Below are 22,399 nucleotides of genomic sequence, written 5' to 3'. Positions count from 1 at the left end.
GTATGGGATTAGTTTAAAAAGTCTCTGTATTTATTTTTATATTTCTTCACAGATTTTTCTAATAGAATATTGTAAATACTTTTAACTTTACGGTCTCTTTAATTTTAATTACTTTTATTTTAAAAAAATAGAACAAAATGTTGTTTGAAAAATACAAATCTCATGAAAAGGACAAGCATAATTTTATTTCTTTTATAAAACCCAATTAAATGCTCTGACAATTTAAAAGTCACTACATTTTATAGTTTTATAATTCTAGAGTCATCTTTTTAATTAATTGAGCTGACATATTTCAGTATAGAGTGCGTATTTTGCCTCTGGTACTTATTGTGTAATTAGTATTAATGAAGGATGCTACAATTTGGATAGGTGGAATATAGTTTTGGTTCATATGTGAGTCCTTTCTGTCTTACTGAGGTCTGTTACTTCATAGTGCATATGACAATGATCAAATAGAATTACAGTCTTTTTAAAAGTGCCATATTTGCTTTTGCAAGGAATGACGATGGTATTTTTAGTATTACTGCTGTACTCGTGTGCTTCAGTTCTCATACAGGAGGCTCTTATACCAAAATTTGCATCTACGATGAAGAAACTTGTTCCTTTTTCCCAGCAGATTTACAAATCTGTAAATTAATTCTTGCTAGAGCTTTTCATAAACTTTCAGAAGAGATGATGAATCATCCAAAGTTTCCACACATGCACTCTCAACCTTCGTGAGGCTTTGTTTTCCTCTTGGCAGATGCATCTCGAACAGGCAAAATGAACTGACGTTTAAAACATTTTGATAAAATATGCCCCAAAAGGTCAAGTACCTTTTAAAAAAATATGATCCTGCGTATCTTAGTAAATAGCCTGCTTGCACTGTGTTGAGTGAGGCTGCAGAGATGAACGAACAAACTCCCTTTTTTGCAAGTTGGTTTGAACAGAGAGAGAGAACCTTGCCGCTAAATGACAGTCCCCCTTTATCTTCAGTTTCTTTTGTGGGTGTAGTACGTATCTGAAGATATTATGCATATAAGTGTCACTGACCAAAAGGCAGATCAGAAATTCAGCATTTCAGAAAATGAGCTTCCCAAAGTACACAGATGTTTCATACTGCTTCTGAAGCTCTTTTGTTAAAATTTTCCAAGTTGGCACAGGTGCAGATATTAGATTGTTAACTTCTTATTAAAGCAGACTACATTGGTAACTTCCCGGCAGGCTTGAAGTTGAAATTTATTTTAATAAGGAAATACAACCTACTGTTTATGTCGATGCTTGAGCAGCTTTTTCAGTATTCAGCTGAGGTGCATTTGATTCCCCCAGAAATGTGTTTTTTGAAAACTGGGCTATCAAAATCTGGGTTTTTCAAACATGCCTGAAGGAATCTAATTACTTAGGTTTGTTTGACAACCTGGGGCTTCATGCTTCACATTCTTTTCCAGAATTCCTTTTGCAGATGCTCAGAGTTGCAGTATATGTGTCCTTCAACCATGCAGGAAAATGATCTGACTCTGAGTCTCCTGTCATCTTTTGTGTCTAGGGCTGTGAAGAAGTACTTTGAAAAGAAAAGAGGGCAAGCAGCTATTTTTCCTAGTTGTGCTTCATTTATTATCTTCAGAATTAGAGCTTATGTTGGGTGGTTGATTTTGTGTCATGGGATTTGGCCAATTGCAGTAAAGACCTAATAGGCTGAAACAGGCTAAACAAACAAATATGACAGATCTTAATATTGTGGTGTTAGGACATCATGGGTATTAGTGCACGGATAGTGCAGGAATGAAAGGTATTTGTTTGGCTGTCATTATTTTGTGTGATCTTTTCTATTTAATCATATCAGGGCCAGGGATGTCAGGTGCAGACTCTCAAGTCTGAGGTTTTCAGCTCAGGTATGCTTGCTAAGGTCTGCTGCGTCAGACTCTGACTCAGGGACAAGAATACACTATTGGTGCCAAGGTTTCCTTAGAGATGGAACAATCTAGCAAATGTAGATCTGTCTGAGGTCCGAAACCAGAGACTTTGCTGTGTTTCGTAAGGATTTGAAAAAAGACAAGAAAGAACAGAAAGGGTGTTTGTCCTTGATCTTGCTGTGGAGGTTGGGAAGGCTGCAAGGTGTGTAGCTTCCTGAGATTACAGTGGAGATGTCAAGGAATTTGAAGTTTTCTGGACCTGATTTTTGAATGAGAGGGGTACGTGACAGTCTGAATTCTTTTCTAGTTTAGTTTGGTAGAGTCTTACCCTTTAAAAAGCAAATTAGGAACGCTTCATTTCAAGTTCCTTCATCATGGCGTTTCTACTTAAACTGGGTTAGCTGAGTTCAGTGAGGAAGGAATCTGTCCCAAGGATCTCATATGTATTGTGTGCAGTTTTTCCACCAAAGGTTACAGATTCTGGAGGATGTTTTTATTTTCCAAATCAGTCTTTATCGACTTGTATTTTTTTAACAGCATACTTCACGAGCTGCAGAAGTATATAACATGTGGGCATATACCTTGTTGCATTGTGTCTTTATTTCTTAATCACTTTCCCCCTACCAATTGTGCAGATGTCATGAATAGATGTGTACCCCACATAAGAAAGTGGTAGCAGTTGCTCCTCCCCTAGGAAAAGTTTCTTTTGTAAATGCTCCAGAAGGAAACTGTTTTCTGATTAGCAAGTGGGAGAAGAGTGATAGTGTTGAAGCCTTTCTGGTTACCTGCCCGTGCATGTCAGCCATGCACCCGCTGATCACTATTGTTCTGAATGTTCAGGACATACGGAGTTTGCTTATGGTCCTATTGGTTCTCAAGATGCAAAGTGATACTGTTCTACTTGGTATTTTTGAAGAGAGTGGAAAAGCTGTGTGGTCTTGCTCTGGTAGGCATCTTGAGATGACACGTTGTGGTGGGCTAATTTATTCAAGTAGATTTGGATAGTGAGAAACAAAACCAAGAATTAAACCAACACCTTCTTCTCCCTCCTCCCCCTTCCCCTCCCTTCCCCAGGCTCAACTTCACTCCTTCATCCCACCTCCTCTACCACCCCCTCGCTGAGTGGCCCAGGAGGATGGGGAGCTGTGGTCAGTACAGAACAGCTCCTCTGCTGCTCCTTCCTCCTCACACTTTTCCTCTGCTGCAGCATCCTCTCCACAGGCGGCTGCCCTTCAGGATACACCTGCCCCAGTGTGGCCTCTCCCCGGCTGCAGGGAAATCCCTGCTCCGGTGCCTGGAGCACCTGCTCCACCTCCTCCACCTCCTACCCTGCTGTTCACGCTGCTGTTTTCTGCTTTCTTCCCTTGCTCCTCTCTGCTGCGTGGTGTTTGGCCCTTTCCGAAATACGCTCTGACAGAGGCTCCACCAGCGTTGCTGAGGGCCTGGGCTGTGCCCTGTGGGGGTGCCGCCACAGAACCGGCTGGAACCGGCCGTGCCTGGCGTGAGGCAGCTCCCTCTCACAGAACCCCCCTGCAGCCACGCCGCTGCCGAAGCCCTCACACCTACACCCAAGGCACACCTTGGCCCAGTTCACACAGGAATGTATCTATTTCATTGAGATATCGTTTCCCTGATTCAATTTTATTCAATCCTTCTGATTACTCAGGCCTCTTCACATCCTTATCTGCAATGCTGCCGTGTTTGGTGCTCCCTGGTGCTTGACGGAAGATGACCTGGAGTCCACTTTCCAGGTGAACCACTTGGGACATTTCTATCTCGTCCAGCTTCTGGAAGACATTTTACGTCGGTCTTCTCCTGCTAGGGTGGTGATGGTGTCCTCCGAGTCACACAGGTTGGTGAACATTACCTTTGATTTAGCTGAAATCTGCATTCCTCAGAGCATAATATGGTTATGGCAGAACTGCAAAAGTTTTTGAAAATGAAGGCCCTGCTCTAAAGCATTTGCGTTTAAATAATCTTTTTAAAAATAGAAGCATTACTAATGCCTGTGGCTGTTACTGGATTTGGCTGTGTTGCTGGATAAAGTGTGTTCTAGTTTTATAACAGTATGTAGGTATTTTTTGATCATTCTTTGTATGAATGCAGATTTTCGCTGCATTTCAGACCACTCATTGATTTTGTGAGGAGATGGAATAATAATTGATTAAATCTGAATGGCATGACCTATATTGATTTGTCATTCAACAACTTCAACATCTTGCCAAGAAGAATGTGCAGTTATTTTAGCAGGAGAAACAATGCAATTAAAAACTGCTAGATGAAATCCAATTGTTTTATAATGAGAAATTAGGGAATTCAATGCAGACATTAGCTGTATAATTGTAAAATGGGAAGTAGTGTAGTTAATACGTATTAGAAATCTGGCCATGCCTCTTTTGGTGAATTTTTTAATTAAAATGTTAGATGCTCGTCTTTGCTGCTGCCAGGAGAAGTACAGTTGGCAAAAAAGACGTTGATGAGGTTTGCCTTATTTCAGACATGCTTGTCGTGTTTGTGTTAATAACTGGAAAGATGGATTTGATTTAAATAAAATTCCTTGTGCAAAATGCATGCCCCAGTTCGGAATTTTAGTGGGTACAAACCACTTACTGCCTTCTCATTTAGTTCAGGGTCTGTCGGATTAGACCTAAATGTCCAGCTTTAAACATTACTGTTGATTTCTATTTCACTCTTGGTCATGTGTAATAGCTTTAGCAAACCAAAAGGAAAAATGTGTGAGCGCTTCTTTCTTGCCCCCCCCCCCCCCGCTGCCTTCATATTTCTGAAATGTTTTAGTGACCCAGAATGAAGCTTATTTTTTTAATCATGTTTCCATAAAATGTAACCCCAGGGACCTGGTAGAGAGAGACCAGCCAAGGGTCAAGCTGAAACCTTTATCACTTCCAAACACAGGGGCTTATGGTATAAATGACACACTGCAGATAGATTTACTTTTACCATTTTAAATTTATGATGGCTGAAATGAAAGGAAGCAATAGAAAATGCCAGTAATAATCCTCTCTGGTGTTAAAAGACATGAAATGTCTAGTAATTAGGTGGTAACAAAATCTGGACATCCTTATCTTCACAAATCACACCAGGTTTGTGAAAGCAAGTAGCAGAGTCCTGTTAGGAGTGAGGGAGGCTACTGCAGGGCAGGCAAGATAGCTCTAGAAATAAATCTGCCAACTCCAATCACTTGCCAGATGTGGAGGGCACAACGGGATATGTATAAATGAGCTCTTATTTAATGGCAGATTATGTTGAATTGTCAGCTGCTTGTTCCCCTTTGTAACTTTGTATCTCTGATAGTATTTTAAATGGCATCTTTGTTTTTCAGTTTTAAGTGCTACGTGTAACTAGAGCTCACATCTCTGGACATCTGTATCTGTGTTTTTGAAAACATTTTTTAAAGTGCACATTGCTAACTCAGTACAATCAGCCAAGTTTTATAGAAGCCCATCAGAAAATATGTAACAATCTATGTTTGAATAAAATAATAAACACAACTAGTAAATTTCCATTTTTCTAAGGTGTCCAATTCATGTATTATGGCATATCTTGACACTTAAACTGATCATTGTAAATAACTGTGCTTTTTCCCCCAATCTGTTTAATGGCAAGAAGTTGATGTAAGGAGTTAGTTTAGACATTAGGTATTATTGGGTAGCAGTACTTTCTGACCTACTTGAGAACTCTGAGCCTTAAACTATGTTGTAAAACAGAAGTGTTGGTATCTAATTACTTCCATAAACCTTGGTTGGATCTTTTCACTGGAGTCAAGACCCCCTGTTAGGGGAAAAATAAAGTCCTGTGTTTGCAGAAAATATTATACTAGACTGCTCCAAGGCAAAATATTTATTTGCCTCTCTGGTTCTTCATTCATTTCTAGTTACTTCTCTGGATTCAGCACAAATGAATTCTGTTTAAATTAAGCTTTTGGGTACTTTAAGCACATCATATTAAAATCAGAATAATAAGTAGGTTGACTTTCCTTCTGTCTTTATTTCTGTGTTGTTAATTTGATTGTACAGCCCTTATCCTACTGAATTCAATGAGACTGCCGACATAAGTAAGATTGACTCACATAAGCACACTTGCAGGACTGGACCCAAAATATGCCACCTTGTTTCCGTTACACAGCATACACAAAGTATTTTATTTATAGATTATTTTTGGTGTCATAAATGATTACTTGAGGAATGAATATAGGAAATTCCTCCCAGAATAGTCCTGTTAATTTCGGAAATGTATTTTACCTAATTGAAATTTATGAAAGAGAAATTTTGTTGTTGAAATTGAAGGGCTAATTCTGCAAGATACAGAACATCCTGGATTCCTCTTGAGTTCAAATACTGTAGTTCCTTTTCTCAGAGTGTATTATAATTCTGCTCACAGAATGAATGCAGAAATTCCAGCTGATCTCTTCATTTCTGGGCGTGAGATGCAAAATTAGTAAAGATATTTTAAAACATTTTTCTAGTGTGTACTATAATTATGTTTATCCCTGTTCTCCCTAGCTGATTCTGAAAACTCTGAGTATAAAAAAAGCTTGCTAAATCCTTTTTATTTTTAGTAGCTCTTCTGAAAGAAACATACATCTGTAACTAACTGTAGTATTATTTTCTGATACTAAGATATGCCAGTAAATTGATAAATCAGATTGTAAGAATTGGCGGGGGGGGAGGGAATGTTATATGGAAACTTCCTTTTCTTCATCTAAATGTCTTTAGAACATTCACTACTTTGTTATTAAAAAAAAAAAAAAAAAAGGAAAGAAACAAACAGCTGGTGTTTAATGACTCTGTCAGACCCAATTAAAAAACATCAACTAGTTACTTTGATTTGTGTTCAGCCATGCCATGGGTATACTTAAAAACATTATACTCTGCCAGAACTCATTTTGGCTTTGTTTACATTTATCTTTTAAACATATAAGACTATTGATGGCAAGTTACCAAGGTTATAACCCCTTTATATTCATCAATTTTTAATCTAAAAAAGAGTCTAAGAGGCAGTGAGACTCATCCATAGTTACTTGAACACTTAAATGAAAGTGTGCGGTATGTGAACACTGGATGAAATAATCAGGGGAAAGGAAGAAGGGGAAATGAAAGGATGCTGGTATTCTCTGCTTCTAATGCAGAGTTATTTCATCCTACATTATTTCCTCCAGGTTAATTGTGCTTTTGTGGATCTATGGCAAAATCTTTTTTTGGATTTAAAATAAAGTGATTCATAAGTTCTATATGATTCTTTGAATCATTAAAGCCTTTTTTGACTTGTTTTAATTTATCATTTGCTTTTGCTAATTATTCAGTAATTTTACTGCCATATTATATGGGACTATTCCATGGGTCTCAGGCATTTTCTAGTAGATGTTTTCAACTGCTAAATAAGCTGCTGTTTTATGTTGGTTCTGTCCAAGTTCTACTCCATTGTCTACATTTTATGTTGTTTTTAATGAGAGCAAAATTAACTCTGGGGTATCTAAGGCATATTTACTGTTTTTTAGATTTACAGAAATTAAAGACTCCTCTGGAAAACTTGATTTCAATCTGCTTTCCCCATCTAAGAAGGAGTATTGGGCTATGTTGGCCTACAATCGTTCCAAGCTTTGCAATATACTGTTCTCCAATGAACTGAACCGACGCCTTTCTCCTCATGGGGTGACGTCTAATTCAGTCCATCCTGGAAATATGATTTACTCCTCCATTCATCGTAACTGGTGGGTGTATACCCTGCTGTTTACCTTGGCTCGACCTTTCACCAAATCCATGGTAAGTGAATGACTTACAGTATTTTACACATCTTCATTTTTCAAATCAGGGGAGTACAGTTATAAAAATCCAGATGTAAGTATCTGCTTTGACCTATTGCCTTCTGTAATGATGACCCTGATTTCAGTGACAAACATCATGCCAAGACAGTGAGAGCTCTAGAAAAGGATTCTTCAACCATTTTAGATTAACTTTGTCAATCTTGAGTAAAGGTACCTTGTTAGATGGAGTGCATGACTTATTTCTTCGAATATATGATCTTCACTATGATGAGGGCAGCTGTACATCTTAGTTGTGGAAAAGTTCAGAGTTATTTCTGTGCTCAGTATACGTAAGACATCAAAAAAATTGCTTTTGTTTTTAAGTGGAATATGCATTTTTTATGTAAACAGATGCCCTAGTTAGAAAAGATACTACAGACATTATTAATGGCTGAGGGAAAGTGCTTTCAGTGGTAAAAGCACCTTCATTCATATTTAAAAAAAAAACACGACACAACAATTTTCTTGATTCTTATAAAGCACTGAAGGCAATGGGTGTTTTCCCTTTGTCTCCGTTGGACTTTGGACTGGGACCATGACATAATGAAAAGCTACGCAGTTCTTTCATAGCAAACTTTATGAGGCTTCACTATATAAGAATTTGCAGCATCTCCAGTGCTTGGAGGAGTTGCTCTTATCCCTTGAACCTCTGACCCAGGTTATTTATAAGGTGTCCAAAGTCTTTTTTTAGGTGGAGGATGACTTTTACTTCATTGAGAACTGACTTCCTTTAAACTTATCCACTGCTTCTCATCCCTTATTCACTGATAAAGAAGGGTATTCCCAAAAGGGGAGTAGGGAGAGGGTCTCACTTGAATGTTTGCAGCTATGAATCAGGGAAATGAAAGGATTCATACCCCTGCAGAACTCTTCTAACCATGGCAATTTGTTCAAGCCCAAACCAGGCCCCTTTTATAGAAGACTTCACACCTGACAAGAGTGGTTGTGGTGAAATGTAACTTACTGTCTCCCTGAACGGACTATACGGACCAAATTAATTGGTTTCATTTGAAAAAGAGCAAAGAAGGAATTGTTGAGTTAGAGGGATCCATCCTCAAGTAGCTTAATCTACCACATAACCTATAGTAGCTGAGCAAATCAGTGATGGAACTTGTATGTATAGCTGCACAAAAAAAGTTCATTTGACATTTCATTATCATTGAGGTAATGAAATTGATCTTAATTTATACTGGCTTAATGTATGTGAAAAACACATCTTAGAGTGTTTAAAACTGTGCTTACGTTTCCAAAAAAGAACAGCTTCTTGAACAATACTGGATCTTCAGTAAGATCCATGGAGGAAAAATACAAACACTCTAGTGTGGTGCCCTGACAATGTATCAGTCAGGAGAGTCTTCACACCTCTAACCTCTGCCTGCAGTTTGCAGCCTGTACATATGCAAAACCTATTTATGTCCATGAAATTGGTAAATGAGCATTCTGGCACCTGGGACAAGTAATAATATCTTTCAACAGCATGTTTTTTGACCAGGACCTTTAAAACCATGTCTCTGTTGTGTTAGGGTTAGTTTGTAAAACAAATTCTTGAAGTTCTCTTGAGAATGGATAAGTGAATGTTATCAACAACCCATGAAAAGGATCCAGTCTGTGGAACTTTTATGAATTGTTAGTTTTATTTGCTCTGACATTTTTTCACAAAGGAACCTTTTGTGTGTGTTGCTCAGATAATCTCATCCTCTAAGGAACAAAATAAAGCACTGAAGTTCATTTTGAATTCTTTAAAACAATTGATAGATTTTTTTTCATAATATCTATTTATTTATGGGTGGTACATAAAAGAGAATACAAAATATAGCACAAAAAATATCAGCGATGAATAAAAGTACACTCTAGTCCAAGCCAAATCACTTCAGTAAGTCCTTCATGTTGTATTTCACTGAGGTTATTTGAATGTTCAGATGGAGGGTATGCATTGAGGGGGGAGCATCAGTTTTATATCTCATATTCTAATAAGAATTGTTACGTTCCCCTGAACCTTATCAATGTTTCATTTGCCAGTAAAACTAGAAAAGTACCCCTTCCTGGGTATGCAAACAAGCTGAGCTGAAATTTTCAACATCATCACTGTAACCGTTTTTCTATTTTAAGATTTGTAGGGAGCAAATGATTTGCTGCATCTCCTTTTTTAGGGATTGTGCTGTCACCAACCAGGAATAGACTTTGCTGAGGATCTTTTTGTGGGCTTCCCCCAGTGTTCCTGTGGCAGTGCACCCCAGAGTTTAGATGAGTGTCTTGGTCAGAATACTGGGTGTGTATCTTAAAGCTTAAAGCTGCAGTCCCAAGGTTGTGAACTGTACGTTCCTGTGTTTTTCAAGGATGTCTGCATTGCACTATGCAGCATGATGCAGCAGCATTTAAAGTAGTCGCAACTGAGCTGGGTCCATAACTGGAACTGAGACCTGTGTCAAGGTTGTATGGAGAGAGGTAAGGTTCAGATATGCCTGCACCAGTTTTGATCTCTGAGGCAGTAGCTTTAGCTGCTGCAGCATTGTGGTATGTGGAGAACCTAATCCTTCTGGAGCCAGTTTGAAGCTCTTTGCTAGGCTTTGAACTGTAGAGGTTCCTGAAGTCTGTATGGATGCATGTACATATGTGTGTATATATATATGTATGTATATGCACACACAGACTGCAGCTGCACATACCTGATTCTAACTGGGGCCTTTTCATATAATTGTAGGAAAAGCTGTTAATAAAAATTAATTACATCTTTAATTTGCATTTCACAAAGATAGACTTTCTAGATGTTCTGAGAGTGGTGGATAACTCAGAATAACCCTCAGAGTTTCAGCTCTTTTGGAAACTTCGAAGCTAGATGCAGGAGAAAATTAGAAAATACATTTGTTTCCCTACTAGTTTTTTCCAGAACAATATAATTCTTACTTTCTGTCCTGGCTGCAAGTTGTTACTGAGAAATTAATCTTCATGCCTTTGACTTAGTTGTCATTTTCTGTGGTATTTATAAAATCATCTGTTTAAAGTTTGCTTACTAGAAATCATAACAGTTTAGTAAATATTTTGTTGCCAACAATGAAGAAATATACACTGTGTATCTGAAAAAAATACATATTTTTGATGTAGTTGTTCAGTTCTTGAATGTTGAATAGCTCCACTTTGATGAAGATGTAGTATTTTCTTCAGAAATGCATGCTGTTGCATACTGTGAATTGCCATTTTGGGGAGAGGTCATGGAGCCTCTGGCACGTGGCACTCGAATATTCAACATGACAGAATTTAGCTTAGGAATCACTGCTGCTGGCTGTTCAGTTTTAGCTGATTCCCTGAAGCACTGAGAATCAGTATTCTAATATCACACTCTTACTTACCTGTTGGCTGTTATTTGCTGTGACTATGGTGTCTTGATTTCAGTAATTAGGACACTTCTTGAAGTCAGGCTATTTTAAGTTTCTGCTTAAAGAAAAGGTTTGCAGATCACTTAGAATCTGGTTTTCCTAAAAGAACAAACATACTTAGGTGGGGTTTTTGTGTCTTTCAAGTGTGAGGCTTTTAGAGGCATAATTTTAGTTGCTTCTGTAAATGCTCATACCTTACTGCAAGAAGAAATACAACTTCACATTTTCCAAACCTGTTTTATGAATCACTACAGCATAAAAAATTGTGGTATGTTTGTGTTGGTTATAGCAAACTCTTCTGTTGAATCACAGAGAGCTCTCTGGTCAGCTTTTGAAACATAACACAATATTTAAATCACTGATGGTAATAGGTATACAGGAAGTACTTTTGTTAAATAGAGCACTGGAAACTGAAAGACTGTTCCTTTTTTCCCCACCCATCTCTTTTCAAGATCTAAAATCTACAAGGATTTGCTCGACAGAAATAGAGAACAAGTTTTTTATTTTTTTATTTTTTTAGAAAGCAATAGTTGCAAATAAATTACCATTTTATTATTGTAGTAACTGTAGGTCTACTAATATTCAAAGGGCCTCTCTTTTACTTGTCACTGTATAGTTACTCATAAATTGGAGATGCTTATAGTATAATTAAATGTAAATTGGAAACAAGTGGCCACTGTAAATAACAGATTGGAAGAGAAGCTCTGAAAGTAACTGCGTAGGCCACGCATGTGCTGACTTTAAGGCTTTAGAGTTTGGCTTCCTTGGGCTTTTTTCTACCTTTTTTTTTTTTCCTTTAACCTCTCTCTCTCATGCTCTTTTGCTCTCTTTTTCTCCCTCTGTCTCTCTCTTTCTCTCCTTGAAAGCTGGCTCAAGAACAGTTTGACTAAGTTGTTTCTTTTGCTTTAAATTAATGCTAGTCATTCAGAACTCATCTGATTTGTTACTATTTACATACAAGATTAAAATTAAATACATTTATTGTAAGTTTCGAGGTTACACCAAGTATGTTATCTAGCGTCACCCCCAGGTGACTTTGTGAGCGTACAATGGCATATAAAATTAGAAGCAGAGTGCCATTATCACACACTTGTGATAGTCTTACATGGAACCAAGTATTTTTGTTGGCAGGTAACAGAGCAGAAAGAATATCATGTGTTAAAGTAGCAAGAGCTTAACAGATGTTTTGGTGAACTGAATTTTCAAATCCTTTTACATTAAGAAATGGCTAGGGTTTGTAGAAGTTCTGAGACTATTGGGTTACATTTCCTGTTGCAGTGCAAAGCCAGCCATTGTACTAGAGTTTTAGCAGATGTGTTACCCCCTTTTAATGGTTGTGAATAAAACATTGGTTCTGTTGCTGAGATATAAATTACAAGCAGAAGAGCTCAACCTGTCACCTTTAAACAGCCAGTTAGCTGCAGTAAGACCGTTCCGCCCTTAATTGCTCACTGTGTATGAGACTGATACTTGAACTACTCTGATTTCTCCCTTCTCCCTCAAAGACAGTAGCTTTTTAGAACTGGATTTTGTATTTAAAGTATTCGTTATTGAGAATTATAAGGAATATATTTAAGGGCTCCAAAGTCTTCTGCATGTCTTAGTTTTACATAAAAGAACAAATTCTTGTCATTCTGATATTATCCCAGTAGTGTTTTAGGCAGTTGGCATGTATTGCAATGCTCATGTGGGCAGGAGGAAACCCCTGTGGCTACAACTGCTTCTACTTTTGCCATATGTTGGAAGTGTCTAAATTTAAATTTCATGTGATGATTTGCGCTCACACCTAACATCAACTCAGAAATGCTATTCTGGCAAGAAATGAATCTGCATCTATAGGAGTGACTAGCTTCTACCTAATGATCACATCTGTTTGCTTTTGATAGAAGCCCAAAAGAGGCCCTGCAGTCTCATCATCTCTTCTCTTTCTCCCCTGGTCTTTGCTAAAGAAGCTGTAATAACCCTTAGAGCTGGGGATAGTATTCCCTCCTTAAGTAAACATTTTTTGCTGTCCAAAGATCTGTGTGGGCTGTGTTGAGTTGATGTTGGCTTCCATTACTGAATTCACAGTTCAGCCCAAATTCTGCCCTCAGCTGTGCATGTTCAACTCCGAGAGCAGTCATGGGCAGGGTGGGTATGTGCGTGTATCAGCATAGAATTTGGCTTGTATTTCCTCCCTAAGACACTCCTGAAAATGCACTGGGGTTTCTTGAAAAGCAACAGGCAGTTCTTTTTCAAAAGAGCCTCACAGTTTAGATTTCATCAAAACGGCAGTTTCTTTTTTCAAATTGAGTAGGGAAGGAAGGGAGAGTGAAAGGGGACTAGCTATCTACTGCACATTAGCAGTTGTTGTAGACAGTGTATAAATCAATTCTCCTGTTCTATGGATTAATGCCTTAAGTATAAATGTTAAAGTAATGCTAAGCAACAGCTCTCTTTTTTTAACACACAGATTTGTGGACTGTACCACTAGTAACATGGAAGGACAGTTATTGAACCTTGATAGCATACGCTTCCTTGCAGGATACTGTTATTTAAAATTGACTGAACTGAGAAAAAGAAAAGAAGGCATATGTGGCAGAATATTTTGATTGGTTGTAATAGGAAGGTAAAGAAATGCCTCCAAAGTAGTTGTTAATCATTTTGGAAGAATGGTGCAAAAATTCTTCTATGCACTTAGAATTTCTGTGTCATATCTAACAATAAAATGTAATATAAGCTAGTTTATTATCAAACTTACATTTAACTGATACATATTTTAACTTCCTGCTAAAATAAATGTAGCGTGAAATATGAGGGCAAATTAAATCTGTGCCCCATAACCCACACCACAGGAATGGAAAGTCTTTATGAAAACCTATCCATGTGCCAGACAGAAAAGCTTAGGGTCTCAGCGTGCAGAGCGGTGCTCGGGGGGGAGCAATGGCTACGGAATTTGCTGTGTTCAACACACCCCCATAGCTGTTTGTGGAACAGCTCTACTATGTCCTATAGTTTTGTGGAGGAAGTAAGGAATTTCTTCCTCTCCCCCTGGATTTCAGAATGCCCTGCCAAGTACGTGGGCTGCAAGGCAAGGAAACATTTGGTCCATAATGTTTTATATTACATATAATGAAATTAGAATTTGAAAAAAAAAAGCATATTTCCCTATTTTTTAGCCTGAAAAAGCCTTCTTGGGTTAGAAAGCTATATATACACCTTGTGGAATGTCTGCATACAGGTCTGAATTACCCACAAATGCTAATCTTTGTGCAGCCTCACATCCAGCTCTGATGCCGTATTGTCTCCTGCCTGAAATCTGAAAGATTGGCCTCATAGGTAGTTAACAGCATAGAACAGCATATCTCTTTCTGAAACTTGCAGAAAGTCAGTCTTGCATTCAGTTATTTTCATTTCTTGATTCAGATTGTTACACTGTCCAGAAACAGACCTTATTGAATAATGGGAAGTATCAGATTTGTGGGTATAAGCTGCATTACAAATAAAATGATGAGTGCTTAACAAAAGGTTTTAAAAGTAAATCCTTTTTATTTTTGCACTCTGGTATGATGCATCCATAACTTCTTTCTTGTCTGAAAGTCCCAGACTTTCCTTCACTGTACTTTTTTTCCTCTGTTTTTTGTAGTCCTCCAAAGAAGATTTCAAGTTCCCGTTTTTTCTTTAGTCCTTCTCTTTTACTCGCCAATACTTGCAGAGCTAAACTGCAGGTGAAGTGCCATGGTGTCTCTGAGGTGTTACACAGCATTGATCTGCTCAGAATGTATTTGAGAAACCATAAGGAAGGAAATTTCTGTTGTATTGCGCGTGTTGAGGTGCTTGGGTGACAGGCAAGATGTTGCAGTCTGACAGAAACAGCTGAACAGGATATTTAGTCTTTTTTTTTTGTCCCTTTACCTTTGTTTATGTATGTTGTTACTATACTCCCTATTAGGAATTTGCTTCATCATTGTGGTAGTGTTCTTGAGATCTTTCTCATACTGAAACATCATCATTTGTTTTATTTGCTGCAAAAATTGATTATCTACTGCAATAACTGAAAACAAGTAAGGTATCGATTTTCCATGGGCAAAGATGACTAGAATTTAGTACTGTGAGTTTGAAGAGACTGTAAAAAAGATTTTTTTTTAGGTGCTTAGGTAGTGTAATTCAGTACTTTCAAAAGGCTTGAAATTCTGAGGTTCCGAGGGTTTTTTGATTTTTGTGTTTGCATTTATTTTGCATATTGCTGTACAGATATTCTTTTTTTCAATGTCAGGTGTTACAAAGAGATGTGGAAGTAGAATGAAAATTTAAAGTTTGTAGGAAAAAAAAGGGTTCTCCTTATGGGAATCTGTATTTTCACAGTGCTCTGTGAAAAGTTATTTTCATATTTTTATTCTGTTTTGACACAGAAGAAATCAGGTAATAGCAGCACTAGATAATATTCTGGATTTATATGTACAACCTCTTGGCCTCCCTTCCTTTTCCTGACTGATTAGAAATATGTTCTTCTCTCTCAAAAGTGGGTGTATGCTGCTTTACCACATAGATATAATGTTAAAACTCTGGTTATGAACATGTTTGCGACACTTCTGCTTTTGTGGCCACACACACAAAAAACTTCTAGTGTAGTTTACATAAATCTAATTTTTTTTCAAGCGTTGCTAAGAAAACAGCAAAGCATTTATCATATAGCTTTGTCAAAAATAATATATTGGGAAAGAGAATTTAAGGGAAAATACACAGTGAAGAACTTTTCTGAATGTATTACATGCTTGAGTTGTATAAATCAACAAGTAAATGTGCACGTTCATAGTCTTTTTCTACCTTTAGCTAACAACAGTAACTTTTGCTGGGAGTAATCTAGTTTAAAATTCAGTGATTTCCTATATAAACAGGCAAGTGAACTTAAATATCTTGAAGATCTTTTTAAAAACTGTAACAGATTGCCTCTACTCTTTTTTATGCATTTATTTGGTGCTAATGCAAACCTGTGGCTGTTAACTTAGGAAAATGGTAGCTATGGTCTAAACCAGTTTTATGTTATGTGCTGGCTTACGTCTTCTTAATGTATCTCCAAACTAAGATGGTAATTCTTACCTGTGCTATTCGTCTTCCTTCGCCCACTCTTAAAAACTCTTCAGATTGTATTAGTATATTGTTATATTAATTTTAAGTAGGTCCAGTAAACAAAAGGGATTTTTGTAGAAATAATTCTGTACTTTTTCCCTAATAAGGGTTTAATCTTTGATGACTTTGTAGCCTAGCTAGCAGTGAAAATTGCTGGCTGGAATTACTGTATATTGCTGAAGACCAAATGCAAGTGTGCCCCAAAGTCCTCCATTGCCTTTTGCTTTGTTGCCAAGCCCTCCGGGTGTCCCTCGCTGTACCCCAGAGCCCTCCAGTTACAGTAACTGCAGATGAGGCGACTCAATCCTGCCAGTGACCCCACAGTTTCTCGTTTGTGTGCCTGACCAAGGTCACTTAGACAGTTTGTTGTAAATAACACTGTAGGATCCAGACCTCCTTAGTTACCAGCTAGCACATAAATCACAGGATTATTCATTTTCTTTAATAACAAGAGAGTAATAGAGATAACATTTTTATGAATGAGATAACTGTAATCAAAAGCAGAGTCAATGCACTGTAGTTCATTTATAATGATCCAATGATCTGTTGCTAGCATTCTAGAAAGTCTCAATTCACAGTGATAAAACTTGATTTTTTAGCTAGCAATGAGTTTATAATAACTTTTTTTAAAAAAGTAGTCCCTAAAAACTGTTTTTAATTAATGATTTTTAACTTTTTGGACACATAGCTACTATGCTGTACAGCTAGCAAGTAAATTAAGCACAGCCAAACACAAATTATACAAGGAACTTCAATTGAACCAGATATTTTCAGCTATTGAAATTATGGTGCTATGAGTAAGATGAAATGGAAAAACCAAATACCATGTGGTTTAAGATGTAAGATGGCAAATCAGGGTTCCACTTCAAACTATTGCCATCTGCCAAATTTTTGAAGCTATGAGAAGACCTTAATGATGGAGGGGTGGGGGGGTTATGAACAAATGGCTGGAAGAAGTAATTGTGCTTCATTAGTGTGCTTTTCACTTTCTCAATTTTCTTCTCTTAAATCAAGTTTTTTCTGAGTTTAGAGATGAATAACTGAATCATTTTTGGCTATGATTTTTTTAAATGTAAATCCACTGTTTATTCCTTAAATGAGGAATCAAATTCAAACTCTTCTTGTATCACTAAACTTTGAACTGAGGCATTCTCGTCCATGTCACTTCACATGGCAATTAGGCAATAGTGCATCTTTTATTTCCTCATAGTTCTTTCTTCCTTGTCTTTTATATGGGCATACATACCTGCTGATACTAAGCTTTCTAGATAGCTCTTTAGGAAATAGAATTGCTGATCGACACATCTAAAGTGTAGCAAAAGTAAGGTTTTTGGACAAAGTTTAGGTTTGGTTTCTTTGACCTCTAGAAGTTAAAATCCTATGCCCAAATTTAAAATGGTGAATGATAAAAATAATTAAATTATGTAATTGAACATTGTTAGCCCGTGTCATTTTGTGAGCATAACTCACGGAGCTATATAAATTTTGTGGATTCTAGAACATGGTTTATCTTTCCTTACATTTTTTTGAAGTTGCTATTTATGAATGGACAGATGTTCAGGAAACACCAAGTTTTTATTGGCTGTATTTAGAATAGATGAAATACCAACTTGTTTAAAAAAGAATGCAGCGTAGATCCTATTTTACGGAACTATCATTTAAATACTTATTTCTTAATTGGGGGATGCAGTGCTTAGTTACATTAACATTTCCCTAGAAGTCCTTGGATATCTGAGATGCTTTATCATAACATGGTCTTTTTATTTCTCTGTATATCATCTTTGAAGAGGTGCCATACCACTTTAAACAGTTCACCAATCAGTTTCATGTAATGGATTCTCTTTAATCATTTACATTCAGAGAAAGTCAAATATGCCTTAGGAAGCCAAAGTAATCTAACAGAATGTATAGTGTTTGTGCAGCTGGATATCTTATTTATTTGAAGTTCTCAGGGAAATCTCTTCTGACTTTACAAAAAAGATGGAAGAGTAAACACTAAGAGTGTCCAAGTAATCTGAGCTAGAAAGTCCCTTCTTTTAGAGCAAAGTCATTAAAAAGTATATTTACAGGGTCCAAAAATAATACAGTATATCAAATGCAGAGTACTACATAATGTTTTTTCAGTATTCTCACTATTTTAACATATATGTCTGTGTATGTACCTATCTACCTATATAAATGAAAAATGTACTTGGATTTTTAATATATTTAATATTCCTGGGTAGGTGAACACAATAAGAGTCTGTTTTCCTGAAAAAGTGATTCATCTGTTTGTTTTTTGCATGTGACATGTCATTCATCATCATGTTGACATTCCCTGGACATGATAACTGCATAACTGAATTAACATTCCTGAAAACTTCCTTCCAGGAAAGCTATTAAAAATGTACATATATGTATAGAAAATTCATATTTCTAGGCTTTTGGGAGGTATCCCACTGCGATAGTAATAGTGTTTCTAGTTCCTGTCAGTTCTTTATTCCAAAGTTTACTGTATATATAGGTATCTTTTCTTCTCCTCAGGAAAATGTGAGGGAACTTACTGGGTTGGGTTTGCTGGTTTTGGGGGTGGTTTTTGGTGTTACGGATATGAGTGTGGTAATTTTCTTTTTTCTAAAGGCAAGACTCAAACTGCAGGATGTTCCTTGGCCAACTTGGAGCATTGGCTAGATTCCCATGTGGAGGGAAATAGGTCTGTGGTTGATGAGACTGTCTTAGGGAGTGTGTTTAATTTTTCCACTGGATATTCACTAGTATTTTGCAGTTCAGTAGCTTCCATTGTATATCACTCTCAGAGAATTATTGAAAAAGCTAGAGTTAGATACTGTTCAAAACCTGAACTTCTTTCTACTGTAGTCTTAATTTTTTTACTGTTTCTGTGCCTTCTTTCTAGGTAAGAATCTATGTTTTTCTAAAGAAAGTGAAGAAAGAGAGAATATATGTTTCAGAAAAACTAGTGAAACCAAAAAGTTGTCCTTAATTTTATATAGGTTTTACTGCCCCTTTCAGTGTGAGATGACATATCCTTCAGCCTCCCCTCTTCCTTTTCTTAACCTACTGTCTTGGTCCTTAGGTCTGTGGTTTCTCACCTTTCTGAAAAAATGAAGAAAGCACAAATGTATGATTGCATGTTAAATATCTTGAAGGTAATGTCTTGAAGAGTTGTTTTAAACATTTGTTTGTTTCAATAATTATATTTAAGAATAGGAGAGGAAGATTTGGCAAAAAGGAACTTACTTGACTCCATTTGCCAGTTGAAATATTAAAATGGTTCCATGTTTTGTGATGTATTATATGGCCTGAGTTTGTATGATTTACTCATGATAAAGTGGCAGAATGTACTCATTCTCTTCAGTGGGGGCAAAGTGAACATAATACTGAATTTATCGTGCTTAGTTCAGTGTAAAATGCACAGCAAATGATACAGTACTTATTAGTTTTGCAATAATCTGTATGAGGATTTGTAATCAGAGAATTTCTGAATTTGCTTAGCTTTTAAAGTTTCCTTTGGGACTTAAAATACTTGAGTCATTTGGATTTTCCGATCTCTTTATTTTGCTGTTTCTAGGAAGTTTTTAGTGTACTAGCATCAATCCTCTCTTAGCAAAGAGGATGACAGCAAATATAAACATCATAGTCAAATTCCATCCATTATTTTAGTGACAACATGTTTTTGCAGTTATTAAATATCACTATGGATATAGTACAGTCTTCTGTGCATGCAAAAAAATCTATAGAAGGTATTTGAGGAATTTTATCAATTGCAAAAGCATCACATTGAAATGAGATGAAGATAGCAATGCTGGATGATGCATCTTATATAAAAGTAAAGTCATTTTTGAGATATAGAGAGAATTGCTTGTCTTAAAAAAACAGATCTACTTGTCCCAAATGTGCAGGATTGATTTGCCAGTGCTGTGGATTTCCATCTCTTACAGCAGTACTGTCTTAAGAATTGACATTTCCAAAAATGGAGTTCTCATACCTGTGCTGCTTCTGTGGGTGGTATTTTCAACTTGAATGCATTTAAGATGGATTTTGCTATTAATTCAGAAGAATGTTAAGCAGGCATAGGAGTTGAAACTTAATGTGAGCTCATTTTCAATGTTTGATCACACCATTGCTAGTTTCTGTTGTTTCTAATAGGTGACTGTGCATATACAGATGGCTGGTGAGACACCTAACTGGTTATGAAAACATTTACTCAAGTGTCGACTACCAAACTTTATATAAAAGGAACAAATTTGAAAATCCTTGTGCTGAACTGGCACATTGTTACTGATTTCTGTTTGAATGCTATACGCACCATTGTGCAAAAAACATTGAAGAACATTTCAAGTTTACAAGCTAGAGCATAAGAATACTTGGAAATACTGGGATTAAAAATGTCACTTAAATTCAATACTCTTGAATGTAGGTATTTTTCTTAGGGTTACCTTGTCTGTCACTGTAATCTATTAATGAATGTAATTAGGGTTTTTTCATTTTGTTACAAAATTGGAAACACTATTTCTTTCCACTGAACAGCATTACTATTAAAATGTTGTCCTGAAATGTCAAACTTACATTATGATGAATACTACCAGTACAAGAAAACTAATTTAGCACTTCAAATAAAACAACTGTCTTGGCAATTTTTTATGATAATGACTTTATAACAGTGTCATTTAGAATCTGATTGTCTACTCATGTCGAATAGTTCATCCCATCCCAAATTGTGCTGTTGATCTAACGGTGTTAATTATGGAGCAGAGGCATGATCTGCAAAAGGATACTGGGTGTCCTGGTGCTCCCTGCCCCAGTACTGAAGAGACGGCAGAGCAGTGTTACGCCCATGTAGAAAAGGAATTTCTCCACTGCTGTTTCCCTAGGCAAAGGCCCCAAATATCAACGTCCTTGAGCAGGTAGGCAGGGTCTTGGTGTGGTTGGGCATTTGAAAAGTCCTTACATGTTTCCTCTTGTGGACTGGGCACACGTGTTACAATTCTGCTAGTAATCTGATGGCATAAATATAAAAACTTATCATTGCTTTCTGCATACTTAATGATGGTAAAATAAAGGGGTTTTTTCTGGGAAATGTTTTTGTTTTTTTTTTTTTTTTTGTCAAGATACCATGAGTAAACTGGAAATGAGTTAACTAGTTCTGCCAAGAAGCAAGGTATTACCCTGAGCTGAATGGTCTTAGAGCTACACTGATTCCACTTGCTGAACTAGTATGTATAACGTGAGCTTCTCTCTCAGCTTTTGCACCAAAAGTGGTGACTTTGTGAGAAAAAATTATGGGTTGAGTTCTTCAATTCCTTTGATGGGAAATGTATGTGAATTTCCAACTTTTAAAGGAATTATAGCAGAAAGTATCAACAATGCTGGCAGTTCTACTTGCGATATAATATTTTTTGTCGCCTTTTGGCTTTATGTTTCTAAAAGAAATGTTTTCATATAAAATGTCTTTTTATTGAAACAATATCTGACCTTATTTTTGGTGGCAAGGTGAAATTTATCATTATTGCATTACACGTATGCTTATTGAATAGACAGTAACATGGCATTTTAAATGGCCTTCAGCTAAGGCCAATTATGCTCTTCAGAACGCAACCCAGACCATTGCTTGTCTTGGAAAATCAAATACTGTGCACATATACTCAAGGCCTCCAAAGCTCAACACATAGCTCAATGCTTTTTCTGCTGTGAGGAAGGGACAGAAGACTCATCAGAAAACTTTGTCACTGTCCACAGCAAAGATTCCTGTAAATGCAATCTAACTGCTAATCTATTCCTCTAAAATAATGCTTATAATTGTTAATGAAATGTGGCTGGGCCAAATTATGTGATCATTCCTGTTCACCATCGTCATCAGAAAAAAATCTTAGCTCTTCTGCTTGCATTCTGTGTCCCCTTCTGCTGGCAGATACATTCAATAATTAATTATATTGTAGTGCTCCGAAACCGGAGAGAAAGGGTTGTCCAGACCTGAAATAGAGACTTAGAGACTTAGAATGAAGTCAGTCTATTTGCTTTAAACATTATGTCTGCTGAAATATTTGTAGTCTGTTGGGTCTCTCTGTTTTCAGAGATTTTTATGAATTCTTCCCAAGCATATATTTTAAACCAATTTGGATGACTTCCTAACTGCATAAGTGTCAGCACTGAATGTCAAGAGTAAATAAATGAAAGCTTGTTCCATATTCTTCATTTGTTGTCAG

At 36.8% G+C, this 22,399-nt stretch overlaps 1 protein-coding gene across 2 annotated transcripts in view; it reads left to right on the top strand.

The window, feature by feature from the left end:
- The window catches only part of WWOX (WW domain containing oxidoreductase), a 526,712-nt gene that overhangs the window by 126,240 nt on the left and 378,073 nt on the right, over positions 1-22,399 (top strand). For both annotated transcript variants that reach the window (XM_054840346.1, XM_054840345.1), the window contains exons 7-8: positions 3,559-3,744; positions 7,408-7,672. In XM_054840346.1, coding sequence (XP_054696321.1) covers positions 3,559-3,744; positions 7,408-7,672 — 451 coding nt within the window. The remainder of the gene's footprint in view (positions 1-3,558; positions 3,745-7,407; positions 7,673-22,399) is intronic.

Source organism: Grus americana, chromosome 13, assembly GCF_028858705.1.
Source record: "Grus americana isolate bGruAme1 chromosome 13, bGruAme1.mat, whole genome shotgun sequence".
In the NCBI taxonomy this organism is placed as follows: domain Eukaryota; kingdom Metazoa; phylum Chordata; class Aves; order Gruiformes; family Gruidae; genus Grus; species Grus americana.
The sequence above is the reverse complement of the archived record's forward strand: the minus strand, read 5'-3'. Positions and strand labels throughout refer to the sequence as shown.